The sequence below is a fragment of the Dermacentor silvarum genome, chromosome 5 (assembly GCF_013339745.2).
Source record: "Dermacentor silvarum isolate Dsil-2018 chromosome 5, BIME_Dsil_1.4, whole genome shotgun sequence".
Taxonomy (NCBI): Eukaryota; Metazoa; Arthropoda; class Arachnida; order Ixodida; family Ixodidae; genus Dermacentor; species Dermacentor silvarum.
Window position 1 is genome coordinate 164,546,143 of NC_051158.1, and position 14,229 is coordinate 164,560,371.

The following is a 14,229-nucleotide window of genomic DNA, read 5'->3' on the forward strand; positions in this document are numbered from 1 at the left end:
TGTTTTGTTCCCGGCTGTAAATCTGGTTATGGCAAAGGACGCGAGAAGTTTTCGCTCTTTGCTTCGACATCTGATCTTCAACTACTGCACCAGTGGCTTCAAAAAATTCCTGAAAGTAAGCGAGCGCTTAAAGCAATGGACAAAATATGTGCGCGACACTTCGAGAAGCAGCTTATTTTTGATAGTTACTTCAGCAAAGACAAAGGCGACGTCCTACTAGATGTAAAGAAAGTGCCTCGACTTCGAAGCGGAGCAGTTCCATCAATTTGTTTAGGGAAGCCTGGCGTAGCTCAATGATGCTGAATGCCAGGAGGAACCAGAAGACGCCAATGCGGAAGGAGCTCAATTTAAATTTGTCTACAACTACACACAGTGCAGGTGCCTTTGCTTGTCCAGAGACATGCCGTAATGTAGAGAGAGAGAAAGGGAAAGAAAGACAAGGAGCTTAGCCAGTGTAAATACCGGCTGGCTAACCTGTAAATTCTCAGCCTTGCCTTCGAGATGATTCCCCCAGTTATGCAGACACATAATCTGAGCTTCTCTTGTGAAATAATGAGCAGGAAACACTGGCAGGAATTCCTAATTATTATGTTTAATGAGAATGTGGCGATTCTGCTCGCAAGAGAACCGGGCGACACGAAAAGCACCGCGAGAAACAAAGAAGCACGGGAAGCATCTTAGCATTTGATGCGTGCTCAGATAAAAGAGTGATAAACGTCAGCTTTTCCATAAAAACTTCTTTTCGTTGTCGTCTGTCATTGCTTGAGACCACCCGAACGGCCGTTACATCGCCTTACCATTTGCTATAGCTTTTCTTTCCGTCTTAGTTTCCGTAATTTGTTTATTTTCTGTTCCTGTGCCTTGTAAAGTTCCATGTAGGCCACCTGACAAATGCCCTGCATTTGGCCTGTATAAAAGAAATTAAATAAAGTGATACATGACTTGTTTCTCCTGCTAACGTCACTCCGTGAACCGCAAGAGCTAGGCGCGCTACAGGCGTCAGGGCGTGCGCGGAGCATCTGAGAAGCAGGTGCCGCGAGAGAGCCCCCGCGTCTTTGCTCCTCTCCGCTGCAGAGTTGTTCTTAATTCGTAGCGCCGTCTGGCGAACACGCTGTGAAGCAGGAGCCGGCGTTGCAGAATGTGACCCTTCCAGACGAGCGGAGTCGGCGCTCCTGTCTTATCTTACTCCGTGCCTCGCACGCTGTTCAAATAACTGCCCGTTGTGACAGCTGCGAAGTACGTCTCCTAGTTGGTCACCTACTCCGACAGTGTGGCTCGGTCGAACAGGGAAAGCAGAACGCGTTTGTCTTCAGCTGAGGCTTCCCAGTTTATTGGCATAGCTAACTATGATTCAGATCCTTGGTGTATTTTTAGGGGCGAAGATCCTTATATAGGGTCTAGCCTTGTCCGCCCGGCGTCGTCCGTGCTCACATCGACTGCCACGCCATCTGTCTGTCATGGATGAAACGTTGCATGCAGCGGCTCAGCGTCTATACACGAGATGGCGCTGCTGTGTATGGCATGTTCCAGACCATACAATCTCTTTCTGCCATGGACGAACGCAAGGCGTGGCATGCTGCGGCTCAGCGTCTACACAGGCAGCAAGCTACTCTGGCGGCGGGGGCTCGGGAAGCATCGGCAAAGCAGCAAAAATGCCAATCGGACCCGGAGTTGAGGGCGCGGGAAGCATCTGTAAAGCGCTAAAAATGCCAATTGGACCAGGATTTGAGGGCGCGGGAAGCATCGGCAAAGCACTAGAAATGCCAATCGGACCAGGATTTGAGGGAGCGGGAAACATCGGCAAAGCGCTAAAAACGCCAATCGTACCAGGATTTGAGGGCGCGGGAAGCATCGGCAAAACGCTAAAAATGCCAATCGGACCAGGATTTGAGGGCGCGGGAAGCATCGGCAAAGCGCTAAAACGCCAATCGGACCAGGATTTGAGGGCGCGGGAAGCATCGGCAAAGCGCTAAAAACGCCAATCGGACCAGGATTTGAGGGAGCGGGAAGCATCGGCAAAGCGCTAAAAACGCCAATCGGACCAGGATTTGAGGGCGCGGGAAGCATCGGCAAAGCGCTAAAAACGCCAATCGGACCAGGATTTGAGGGCGCGGGAAGCATCGGCAAAGCACTAAAAATGCCAATCGGACCAGGATTTGAGGGAGCGGGAAACATCGGCGAAGCGCTAAAAACGCCAATCGTACCAGGATTTGAGGGCGCGGGAAGCATCGGCAAAACGCTAAAAATGTCAATCGGACCCGGAGTTGAGGGCGCGGGAAGCATCTGTAAAGCGCTAAAAATGCCAATTGGACCAGGATTTGAGGGCGCGGGAAGCATCGGCAAAGCAGCAAAAATGCCAATCGGACCCGGAGTTGAGGGCACGGGAAGCATCTGTAAAGCGCTAAAAATGCCAATTGGACCAGGATTTGAGGGCGCGGGAAGCATCGGCAAAGCAGCAAAAATGCCAATCGGACCCGGAGTTGAGAGCGCGGGAAGCATCTGTAAAGCGCTAAAAATGCCAATTGGACCAGGATTTGAGGGCGCGGGAAGCATCGGCAAAGCACTAGAAATGCCAATCGGACCAGGATTTGAGGGAGCGGGAAACATCGGCAAAGCGCTAAAAACGCCAATCGTACCAGGATTTGAGGGTGCGGGAAGCATCGGCAAAACGCTAAAAATGCCAATCGGACCAGGATTTGAGGGCGCGGGAAGCATCGGCAAAGCGCTAAAAACGCCAATCGGACCAGGATTTGAGGGCGCGGGAAGCATCGGCAAAGCGCTAAAAACGCCAATCGGACCAGGATTTGAGGGAGCGGGAAGCATCGGCAAAGCGCTAAAAACGCCAATCGGACCAGGATTTGAGGGCGCGGGAAGCATCTGTAAAGCGCTAAAAATGCCAATTGGACCAGGATTTGAGGGCGCGGGAAGCATCCGCAAAGCACTAAAAATGCCAATCGGACCAGGATTTGAGGGAGCGGGAAACATCGGCAAAGCGCTAAAAACGCCAATCGTACCAGGATTTGAGGGCGCGGGAAGCATCGGCAAAGCGCTAAAAATGCCAATCGGACCCGGAGTTGAGGGCGCGGGAAGCATCTGTAAAGCGCTAAAAATGCCAATTGGACCAGGATTTGAGGGCGTGGGAAGCATCGGCAAAGCGCTAAAAATGCCAATCGGACCAGGATTTGAGGGCGCGGGAAGCATCGGCAAAGCGCTAAAAACGCCAATCGGACCAGGATTTGAGGGCGCGGGAAGCATCGGCAAAGCGCTAAAAATGCCAATCGGACCAGGATTTGAGGGCGCGGGAAGCATCGGCAAGGCGCTAAAACGCCAATCGGACCAAGATTTGAGGGCGCGGGAAGCATCGGCAAAGCGCTAAATACGCCAATCGGACCAGGATTTGAGGGCGCGGGAAGCGGTGGCTCGGCAGCAAGCTGCCCCGGAGGCGAGAGCGAGGAAAGCGGCGGCAAAGCGGCAACGCCGACAACAAGCTGCTCTCTTACGGTGCATCTACTACAAGCAACCCACGACCACGAGGGGAAAGTGCATAGACCAAATCTTTGCAAACGTTAGGATGTATCCGCTAGAAGAACTGCTGGCTCTGCATTTCACCGACCATAAACAGTAATAATTAAATCGAAACCCAACCCGGAACTCAACACGATATACGTGTTATGAGCAATAAAACACATTTTATATACTGTACACCGCGTTGTCAAGCATTTACATGCGCGAGTGGGGCAATGTCACGGGTGATTTTACGGTATTATGATCCCCAGTGCTTCACCCCACTCATGATGATTCACTTCTTGAATATGCGGTGATTGTTTTTCTTTTACCGTTTTCACGCGCTGTGTAGTTTGATAAGTTTCTTATGCCCCGATGAGAAACATCAAGTGTTTTAACAGCGGAGCTGTTTAAGCCGGCCGCAATGTGTGCCACCTGCCCCTGCGTTGCCTATAGCAACCGCCTCGCGGATCCTCGCGCGCTATATGTTCGAAAGAGAGAAGAGAAAATGAGAGCGCGCGCGAGAGAGAGAGAGTGCGCGCGTCACGCGCTATGCTAGGGAGAGAGAAAGAGAAAATGAGAGCGAGAGAGAGTATGCGCGAGGCGTGCACTGGTGGTTTGGTTGATATGGTTTGCACGAATGCAACCATTGCAGCGTGGCTGTCTGGCTGAGTGGTTACGGCGCTCGCTTCGGAATCATGCGTACGCGGGTTCGAAAGCCGCTCTGGCTACATTTTTTAATTTTTTTATAGTATCACGCTTTTCCCTTTTTTTTCTCTCACTGTTTGCCAGCGCGGTCGCTTGAACCCCGGCGCCACGGCGGCAGCCGTGGTGCCGGGCGCCGACGCATCCCGGCATGTCATCTCCTGCGCGCCCCCAGTTCACTGTGCATACCTTTCGCCCCACTTCCCCTACGTGTGATCGGACTGCAAGTGCTTCGCGCGGCGTTCCCCGACGCCACGGACCACGAGGAAATGCTTATACACTTGGTAGAACTTAGCATCACTTGGCATTTTTTTCGGATAACTTAGCATCACTTCGTATAGCCAGGACCAGCTAGGACCCGATCAGCTCCACTGTGTCTCTAGCTTTGCACCACTAGTGCAAGCTACCCCGACTTTCTTGTTGTTATTGTTTATGTTCTAACGATTTCCATTTTGTCGTTGACCTCAGAGCTACGTAAGTTGCGCCTTCTTTGAGACAGTATTGAACCAAAATTTATGAAAACGTTCGGTACGCTACAGTTTACACTTCGTTTAGGGCCGTTTGGGCAGCGCCCCTCTATAGCTGCCTGTCTGGCGCAGGCTGTTTCTAATTTCTCGATTAGTGATGGGACAGAGTATGATTACCTGGTATATCTCGGAGAAGGTTTGTGTGCTTGCCTTGTCGCTGCTCGGGTATTGTGCGGGTTTGATCGTTATTGAAAATTCCTAGTCCACGACCTACATTGAGCACTTCGTCCGAAATGGCCCTCAATCACGGAAATGATCCACTCAACGGGCACAAAGCTGAGCCTGCTGAGCTACCAAGGCCTTTTCAAAGGGCACCGATGAGCTGCCCCCTTGCGACTACTCTTCACGGCGGTGGACGGGCTGTTGGGATCGGGCATTTACCCGGCGAAACAAGTCTCTCATGGAGAACGCGACAATGACAAACGAACCGATGCCCTCGCCAGAGCCATCTCCAACTGCGATGATTGAAGCTAGCAGTTGGATACTGCCAGGACGAGTTTGCGCAATTTGTTAAAGAAGATTCCTTCACATGAGCTGGAACCCTTTCTATTTTCCCTCTCGTCTCCGGGCAACTAAGAAGGAGCGAACTAGAAACAGACTACCCTTCTGGAATACCACCGGCCCTAAAGTACCACGTCCGTGTTGGAGGCAGCGTCATTGTGCTTCCCTCTTTCCTTGTTCGTGCGTGTGTTTTGGGCCAAGCCAACACCAAGCTCTCCTTGGAGGAAAAGGGCTGCAAACGTCAGAGGTGGCCTAAGGTGACAGACAGACAGCCAAAGGACTTTGTTGGTGTTCCTGAGGGACCGCTTTAGGGTACCTTCCTTTTCCGGTACGGGGCGCTCTTGTTCCCATGCACACTGTTATCTAAAGTGACAGATGATTCATGTTCCAAAGAGTGAATGCCTGGCACTCTCGTTTTAGGCGTGCTAGGGAACAACCGCGTCGCATACCGCAATTTATCTACTCGGGTGATCGGTCACTTGTGATAATATTTTTCCGCTGCAGCTGTACAGCAACGCAAGAGAGAGCGAGTTTGAAAAAATTGGAGATTCAGATCACTGCCATGTCGCTCCTTTCGGCGACCCTAAACTGCATCCCTAAAATGCGGTGACTGCAGTCGTCAGCGATCACCGAATTTTCAACCCTGACGATCTCTACTCACTCATTAGAGCAAGACAATCTTTACAAGTTGATACCGCGGATAAAAGTACTATCCTTACTTCGTATGGCTCTCTGCTAATTTGCTATCGCAATTGATACTTCGCCTTTCGGCGGAAACTGCAACTTTTTCTTAGCACGCGATTATGTTAATAAAGGTCCCGCCAAAACGACCAGGTTGCAGTATTTAATTCTGCATGATCTGCATGATGTCGTTGATCTATATTGCGCCGAACTTGGAGGAGTGCTTAACGTCGAAAGTACTGATGTGCGGGAAACATTTTAGAGCGAACGCTCTACTACGCATGTCTCGCAAGGTCATTCATCGCGTTGCAGTTAGCTTGAGCCGCCGGAGTGCAAGTGTGGTAGGTGTAACGTCACGCCACGTGATCCGCTGCGGAGAGGCGTCGGAACTGCGCTCGCTCGGAGCCTCGCCGCTGCGGTACCACGTGACCAGGCGAGGGTTTAACGGCTGCTTCGCCAGCGCTTGGTAGCTCAGTCTCACCATAGATGGCGTGCCGGCTGGGCCTTCTGTGCGTGTGTTTCAGCGCAAGCGAAAAGATGAATCCAATCATCCAGTTGATATAGCTAGACGGGAGGATGCGAAATCTCAAGCAAAGGCAAAGTTGGCTGCTGAAACACCGGAGCAAAGGGAGGCCAGATTAGCACTTTATAGAGAAACGTACCAAGCGCGGAAGCGTGTCTTAATGAAACGATGTGCGCATAGTCTTTGCAAAACCAAAGAGTCCTTTCGCTCATGACAACTTGGTTTACAAGATTTAAACCTATTTCTTTTTTATTGCAGATGCTGAACAACACCGAACGACTTTTGCTGTATTTGGCAGTGAATGGGCCAGTACGAGGGAACACACGGTATTGCTGGTCGTCGCGCAGAACGCACAACCTCACACGTGGCTATAAAGCATACCGTCATCTTATAACCTTTTATGACAATAGTTCATCGGTATGTATCAGGTGATTATGGGTCAGTTTCACTAGACCGGACATAATGCACTCGATCGTTTACCTTCTTGCCATTTCGAATACAGCGGTATTATTTCTAAGAAAACTATCTGCATCGAATGTTGCACATTACTTGTCAAAACCTATTATTATGAAGCGAGATATGTTTGTATTGGAGAGTAGTGGTTTGGAATTAAGATAAAATCAATTAAAACTGTGTTGGCATATGTATATATATATATATATATATATACATTGTACGCAATATTTCCAATTGTCTATTTCGGAAGCACCACAGGGGAAGCCCATGGCCTGCACGAAGCTCAATATGTTATGAGCAAGCGAGTTATCTTTTTTTAGGATGATGGGTCTCCAGTAGGGGAGACGCTGTACCACCATCAGGGAATTGTGTTCTCACCGCCAGTGATTCTATGCTTCGAAAAAGACATTGGCCCTAGAGGACGGTTTGCAATTTTACGTCTACCGGTACGACAGATGGAGGCGACGTACTTTAAAAGCTCAGTGCGCTGGGCGTGTTGGTATAGGACTTAGGCAAAAGGGAGACAGACATAATGCTGCGCTTGGTGGTATCCACGCCTTCCCTTTGCCCTCGTCTGTTGGCATTAAATTGTTATCCCAGTGCCTCAACAACATACCAAGCACGAGGTCGGAAGCAATCGTTCTTGCTATAATCTATTCGACATTTTAGACCTGTGCGTTTACCTTAAAAATGTGCTACTCCATTTTAAAGCGAGAGCTTTACTAACCTAGTCGAGCCGAGTTTCGCCGTCACCAGCAATTTAACCTTCATTTGACCCCAGCTGCGCTGTAGCCTTGGCAACGCATAACGTGACTCGCCGCGCCGAGCTCCACCACCGCTGTTTGCGCTAGCGGCCACCACTGGCTTGGCGCATGCGCTCTCCGCAGCTGGATCGCCGCCAGACCACGTCACACGGCGCGCGCCTGCTAAGAGGAGCGCCGCTATCGCCTAGTGTGTGAGCTTGGCCATGGATGACAGCGAGGTCGGGCCGTCTTCTCTGTGCGTTGGGCAGGAGCGGGAGGCTTCCAGCCCTCGTCGGCAAGCGGCGTCTGACCAGCCCGCGGATATCACCCGGCGAGCTCCTTCACTGGAGCGGCTCCGGAGTGCCAAGCCTAATCACAGTCACGTCTAGCCACCAACCTTGGCACAGCCGTCATACCTGGTTTAACGATGAGTGACTACCTAAATATAATGATTACAGCTAAATCAAAGGGTTATCCAGGGTTATCTGAGCTAAGCCGTAGCCATTTTTTTTCGTTACGTGCTAAACAATTTACAAAGTAGTCTGATCCCCAATTCTTGTTTATCTTGGGCAAGCATGAAGTTACGAACTTCGGAGAATGGAATAATGAACATTGGAGAGGTGTCAGACGGGCGCAAGGCTTGTGTCATTCTACTGAGGGAAAATGTAATCCGGCCAAGCAAATTTATTTACGCTGTGTGGGGCGGACGCTGGGATCGGAAGAAGCTATGATTGTACATTCTGGAAAACTTGCTTCTCTGACTGATTACTTACGGGGAATGAATAACGCAACTACACACCTTCAAACGTCCGAAAGCTGAAGCTGCAGTAACTACCTCACACTGTCACTCTCAAATGACCCAGGCTGTGAATGATAAATTAGTCAACCGCTGTTAGCCCGTCACACCTTCTAAACAAATCTTTATTATAAAGTAAAATTAGTGTTTGTGATGTTCAGTCCGGTCTAGCTGTCTTTTTTCGTGCTCCTTTAGTTTCGCATTATACCATGAACAAACTATCCCAGCAACAAGTATCGTTACACCGTTTATTACAACAATGCTTCGGGCTGCCCATGCATCATTGTCAAAAACTGCAGACTCCATGAAATTTGTTGCTTCAGAAACAAAATGCGGATAAGTACGCCATTGATCATGATAACTATGTGCACTCTAAGTTGAACAGTGAACCAGACACCTTAGTTTGCGTCCAATATTTAATTATAGTAACTCAATATAGGTAGTAATTTTGCAGGAAATTGACTACTGTGCGCACGATATGAATTCCACGAAGTATTCCATAAATCGGAAATGATTTTTTTAATTATAGACCGAAAATAGGCAAAAGGCTCACTTTTCACGTTTTTATCTCTTTTTAGATTTACCAACGACTAATAAAACTCAATTTACCTTAATTTTGTCAGAGAAGCTCCGTAGATGCAGAGCAAAACGTTTACTATGTGGAAAACTACATTTTGTTCACCACGTGCTCTTTCATTTCCAGTATTTTGGTACTCGATAACCAGATTTCCGCACTTTTCTCAGCTAAGGTATATTTCAGTGTGAAGCAAAGCCTAGTCTTGGAAAAGTAGTCTTTGTTCCGGGTTGCGGAATGGGCCTTCTGGCTAATATTAACGCGATAGCGTTAAGGTCCCCGTGTCGTAGAAATCCGGCGTCGGCGTCGGCGTAAGCATCGGCGTCTGGCGGAAATAATCATGCCGAACCACATCATCCCGAGCCACCTCGACTAGGCGGGCGGCCCCATCGCGTAGCGCAAGGCGTTAGTGAACAAAAATAGATTTTTTCAAAGTAATATCTGTCAGAAAAATCGCAAAGTACGACTTATCCAGAATCTCTAGACGTGATAGCGCCGGATTGTAATTTGAGTATACGAGAAAAAAAAAAAACTGATAAGCAGCCAGGCATCTTTGAATGCTATCGCATTCCACTCTTAAAGGTGAAGCTGAAGCGTCCTCCAATTCTGATGGTATTTCGCTGTACTTTGGTTCTAAGCAACATTGAGGAGAATGTTGAAAACCGATCCTTTCTAACTTTTAAATGTTTAGCGTAAATTAAAAATATTAAGGATCCCTTTTGCGACTGTCCTTATCTGCTTCCTATCTCAACGCACTGTACCAAATTGCGGATACTTGAGCCCTAAAAACCCAAGCTCAACTTATTTTGTGACTCAGCAGAGGCAAAGAAGACACAATCTGAGTCACTGTTGTTCGCTACCAAAAAAAAAAAAAAATCAAGCGCACGCTTGCACTACGCCGCGCAAAGCTCAAGACACAGCCAAGCCGGCCGATTGAGTACGTCTCTTGGTTGTAGCTAGGTTATCTGTCTCTCTTTCTCTCAATTTCGTTCTCTCTCCTTCTTTCTCTTTCTTTCTCTCTCTCACTCTCGCTCTCGTTTTCCCTTTCTCTCTCCAAAAGGAAACTGTGTTGCAATCGCCAGTACAATGCAACCACATGTTGCCCATAAATGCACGTTCTGCGAGCGTGGATGTATAGCGCAGTGGTTATTGCGCTCGCCTTCGGACCGTGGGTACCGGTGTTCGAATCCTGCCTTGCCGAGAGCGTTCGTTTTGTTTTATTTATTCATTTCTCTCGAGCGGCGAGCGCAGGCGCCCTAGGATGACGTCATGGCGCATGCGAATTTGCGCGCAGGTGGCGGGAGCCCGGCGGAGCCATGTCTGTGTGGCGTGGCCTGCTTGCCATGGCTACGGCACGGCAGTTTCGAGCCACGCGCACAAATTACGACTTGCTTAACCCCTTGATCGCTTCGCACGAGCACAGCTCGTCTTTGCCGAACTGTCCCAAAACCGTTTTGGGCGACTGTAGCTGGTCCGCTCGAGATAATATCTCCTTTTGAGCGTTTCGAACGAGACGCGCTCGTTTGCGGACTAGTTGGTGTGTCGCTTCGCAGAAGGCAGCACTGGGCAGGCAATTTCTGTTTTTTCAACCGGCGTTTCACATTTCTTTGGGGGGAAACCCGCGTTAAAAAGAAATGGCGTCCAGTGGTTGCGACACATGTGTTTCTGGTCCGTCGTCGCGGAAAAGAAGAATTTCGCCGTCGTTCAGCTCTTTGGACGGTAATGATTCAGAAACCGAAGTTCACTTCGTTGCTGGAAACGAAACAGTAGCAATCACTTCGAAATTAGCAGTTCATCACATGAAGAAGACTGCTCAGAAGACACTATTGCGAGTGCGCGTCAGTGGCGGCGCATCGATGTGAAGGACATCCCCACAAAGGCTCCTCGGTTTCTGTTCTTGGGCGTACCTGATAAGGCGTTCAATATAATATTGCCTGGTGACTTCATAAAACTTTCCGAACAGCGCTCTTGCTCTGTTTTTTATTGTTGATTACCAGCAGGTAGCTGGCCTTCTGTATCATGAGCAATAATAAACTTTAATAGGCTAATTTGACTTAGTATGTGCTTGAATTGTTTTTCAATACCTAAAACTTGCTTCTTAGAAGGAAAATATTCAATATAAATTTTAAAAAACGTAAGCAGTTTGGGTGCAGAAATTGTCTTAATAATACAACGGTTAGGGGTTTAACTACGGAAGAAGACGACGGCGGTCGAACCAATGCTGATGATAATAATTTCGTGGCACACGCACAAATTACGGTTGGCTTAAGCGCCTTCGCTCTTAAAAAGAAAGAAAAAGAAAATGACCTTGGAATGCAATATCAATGGAATCGCAATTTCGCTTTTAAAGCCAAACAGATTATAGGGATGATCATGCAGGGTCGGCATTATTAACAGTTTTCAAGAGCAACGGCACTGAATGCATTTTGTTTCAAAACGGCTTTAAAAGGACCCAATTTTCGCTACTCTTGTTATTTTGGCGTTCTTTCAATTATATTACGAAGTGAATGCGTAGTGTAGCGGCATAGATTTTGCTTTAATTGCTCAAAACTCTCTGAAAATATGCCAGAAAAAATTTCAGGTCTGTCGTCAAAGTTGAAATAGCCCCACAATGCCGCTAATTTCGGGGTTAGTGAAAATTTGAAAAATTAAATTATGGGGTTTTACGTGCCGAAACCATGATCTGATTATGAGGCACGCCGTAGTGCGACTCCGGAAATTTCGACCAACTGGGGTTCTTTAACGTGCACCTCAATGTAAGTACACGGGTGTTTTCACATTTCGCCCCCCATCGAAATGCGGCCGCGGTGGCCGGGATTCAATCCCGCGGGCGGATGGACGGATGGGCGGATAGACGAACAGATGGATAAATGGATGGGTGGATAGATAAACGCCCGAAAGTGCGTTAGGTACCATACGAAGGCTCATCGCATTGACCCTCTTAAGTTTTTTTCCTATTTCAGCACACCCTATAAATAATGTGAAAATTGTGACATGCGATTATTATTCTTAGGGTATTTCAGGCACTTTCCAAATACTGTCTGTCTCTATTCACTTATCTATGTCTCTCCGTGTTTCTAACCATATTCCGCCAACTTAGGCCATCGGGAGCGGGTAGTTCATGGCCTAACGGGTAGCGCATCGGGCTGCTTTGTTGAAGAAGGAGGGTTCGAAACCACCCGTTAGATCAACTTCAGCAGCTTTATGAACGTCCTTGATGACAATTTGGAGCACTGGTACATGCAACTAGTTATGAGCCACTCTTGAGTACACCTCTTTGAGCCCGATTTGGGTAACTAGGTATGTGCCATTACTTATTTGCCGCTAATTCAGTGGCAAAAAAAGGTAATTTATGTTCCTCCGGTGCTCGGCTGAAGTGAACACTTCCCGGCACCGCACTTCCCGGCAGCGCCAGTGTGGGCACTGGGAAGTGCGAGGAACCCCACAGCCTAACGCGTTTCGGCTTTGACAATAGGAGGCGCTATAACGTAAAATGATTCCGAACTGTTCTGATTCCAATTTCTGCAATCAGCCTCCCCGATTGGTCAGAAGATTTTCGGGCCACTCCCAACTTCGCCTGTCTGTCACGCGACGTCACGAAAACCGCGATAGCTCCCCATCTGATATAACGTGTACACACTGATTATGAATGATTAAACAGCACAAAATAAAAAGAATAATTTCTGATTCGGGGCCTTTTCACCATCAGCCCTCTGCTATTCGTCCAATGTTTTCTGGCTACGCCCATTTCGCCTGTGTGTCACGCGACCTCTCGAAACCGCGAAAACTCACCACGTCAAAGTAACGTGTACGCAAAAAATGCATTAATATGCTGAACACAACTGAAAAGTTTTCTGAATGGCCATAGACTAGAGCACTGCACGGGCTCGGGCTTAACCGAAAGCCCGGGCCGGGCCGGCTAGAACAGTTTTTTCACGGGCTCGGGCCGGGCTTGGGCACGGCGTGTGCTTTTTGACCCGGGCCCGGGCCGGGCTCGGCTTTTTTGACGCGGGCCCGGGCCGGGCTCGGGCTTTCTGGTAGTGTGCATGTAACGTGCAGCGAGTTATTCTCGGGCGTCTCAACTCTGAAAAACATTATTTTTCGGTCTCGGGCCGGGTTCGGGCCGGTTTCGAGTCGGGCTCGGGCCGGGTTCGGGCCTAAGGTAAAGGGGTTGCGGGCCGGGCCGGGCTGGGCGGGTAACGTAGATTATTTCCGGGCCCGGACCAGGCCCAGGCCTCACCATAAAAGTTTTGATCGGGCTCGGGCGGGCAGCCCAACGTAAAAATGGGCCCGGGCCGGGCCCAGGCTGAAAAAATCGGCCCGTGCAGTGCTCTAACACAGACTGCCCCGTTCCGAAAGGAATAGAAGATGGCTGCCCGCCGATCGCTCAGGCCCTCGCTACTCGCACCGGCCGGTGATCATGTATTTAATTGCACATAATAAACCTTTTTGCGTGGCAGTAAAACGTCATCGAGCCCTTTCGGCATGCATACGACATCGCTCTGTCAACCAACTTTTCCTTGCTGAGGATCCGTTTTAGCCGCATTCTTATCCTTCCGTTGCACGCCACCGCAATTTTCGACCAGCCACTGCTACCTAAGTAAGGCGAAGCGGACCAATATCGGAGAAGCCGGCACCACCCTCTTCATGCGGTTATCTATTTTCACTGTGCTGGCTCGGCCCCATCGAAACCCTCTCCACTAGAGTGTGCTCCTCGCCTCTTGTCAGCCAATTAGATAAGAAAAACCGCTGAGTGTAGACAATGTTATTGGTTTTGAAAGCGAACAAAGGTGACCTCCTATAAACGAGGAGACTTTTTGATTGGGTTGTTCAGACAACGCTGCGGGTTAACGCCCGAGGCTTGCGTTGGTGGTTACGTAAATTTGACGTCAGGAGTTTGGAATGAAAACAGTTTGGAATCACTTTACGTTATAGCGCCCAGCGTGTCGCTACATTTCTTGAGTGCTAATTGCATTAACATCAACATTGTTCGTGAGATGGTTTCTGTCGGAATTGTTTTACGCATGAACTTTGGGGGCTTCCCTGAAGCATTTTCTGCCTAATAAAGCGGCTTTACTCGCCGCGGTGGCAAGCTTAGCGGCTATAATGTGGCACGGGGAAGCATGGCGTCGCGAGATCAAATCCCGGCCGCGGCGGCAGCCTTTAGATGAGGCGCAATGCAAAAAATTCACAGCATATCCACGGGGTGAATGATGATG

The 14,229-nt window shown here is 49.1% G+C and overlaps 1 protein-coding gene across 1 annotated transcript in view; it reads left to right on the top strand.

Annotated features, from left to right (window-relative positions):
- Window positions 1-14,229, top strand: part of LOC119453853 (uncharacterized) — a 210,848-nt gene that overhangs the window by 88,291 nt on the left and 108,328 nt on the right. The window contains exon 4 of the mRNA XM_049666891.1: window positions 6,700-6,858. Within this exon, the coding sequence (XP_049522848.1) occupies window positions 6,700-6,858 (159 nt within the window). The remainder of the gene's footprint in view (window positions 1-6,699; window positions 6,859-14,229) is intronic.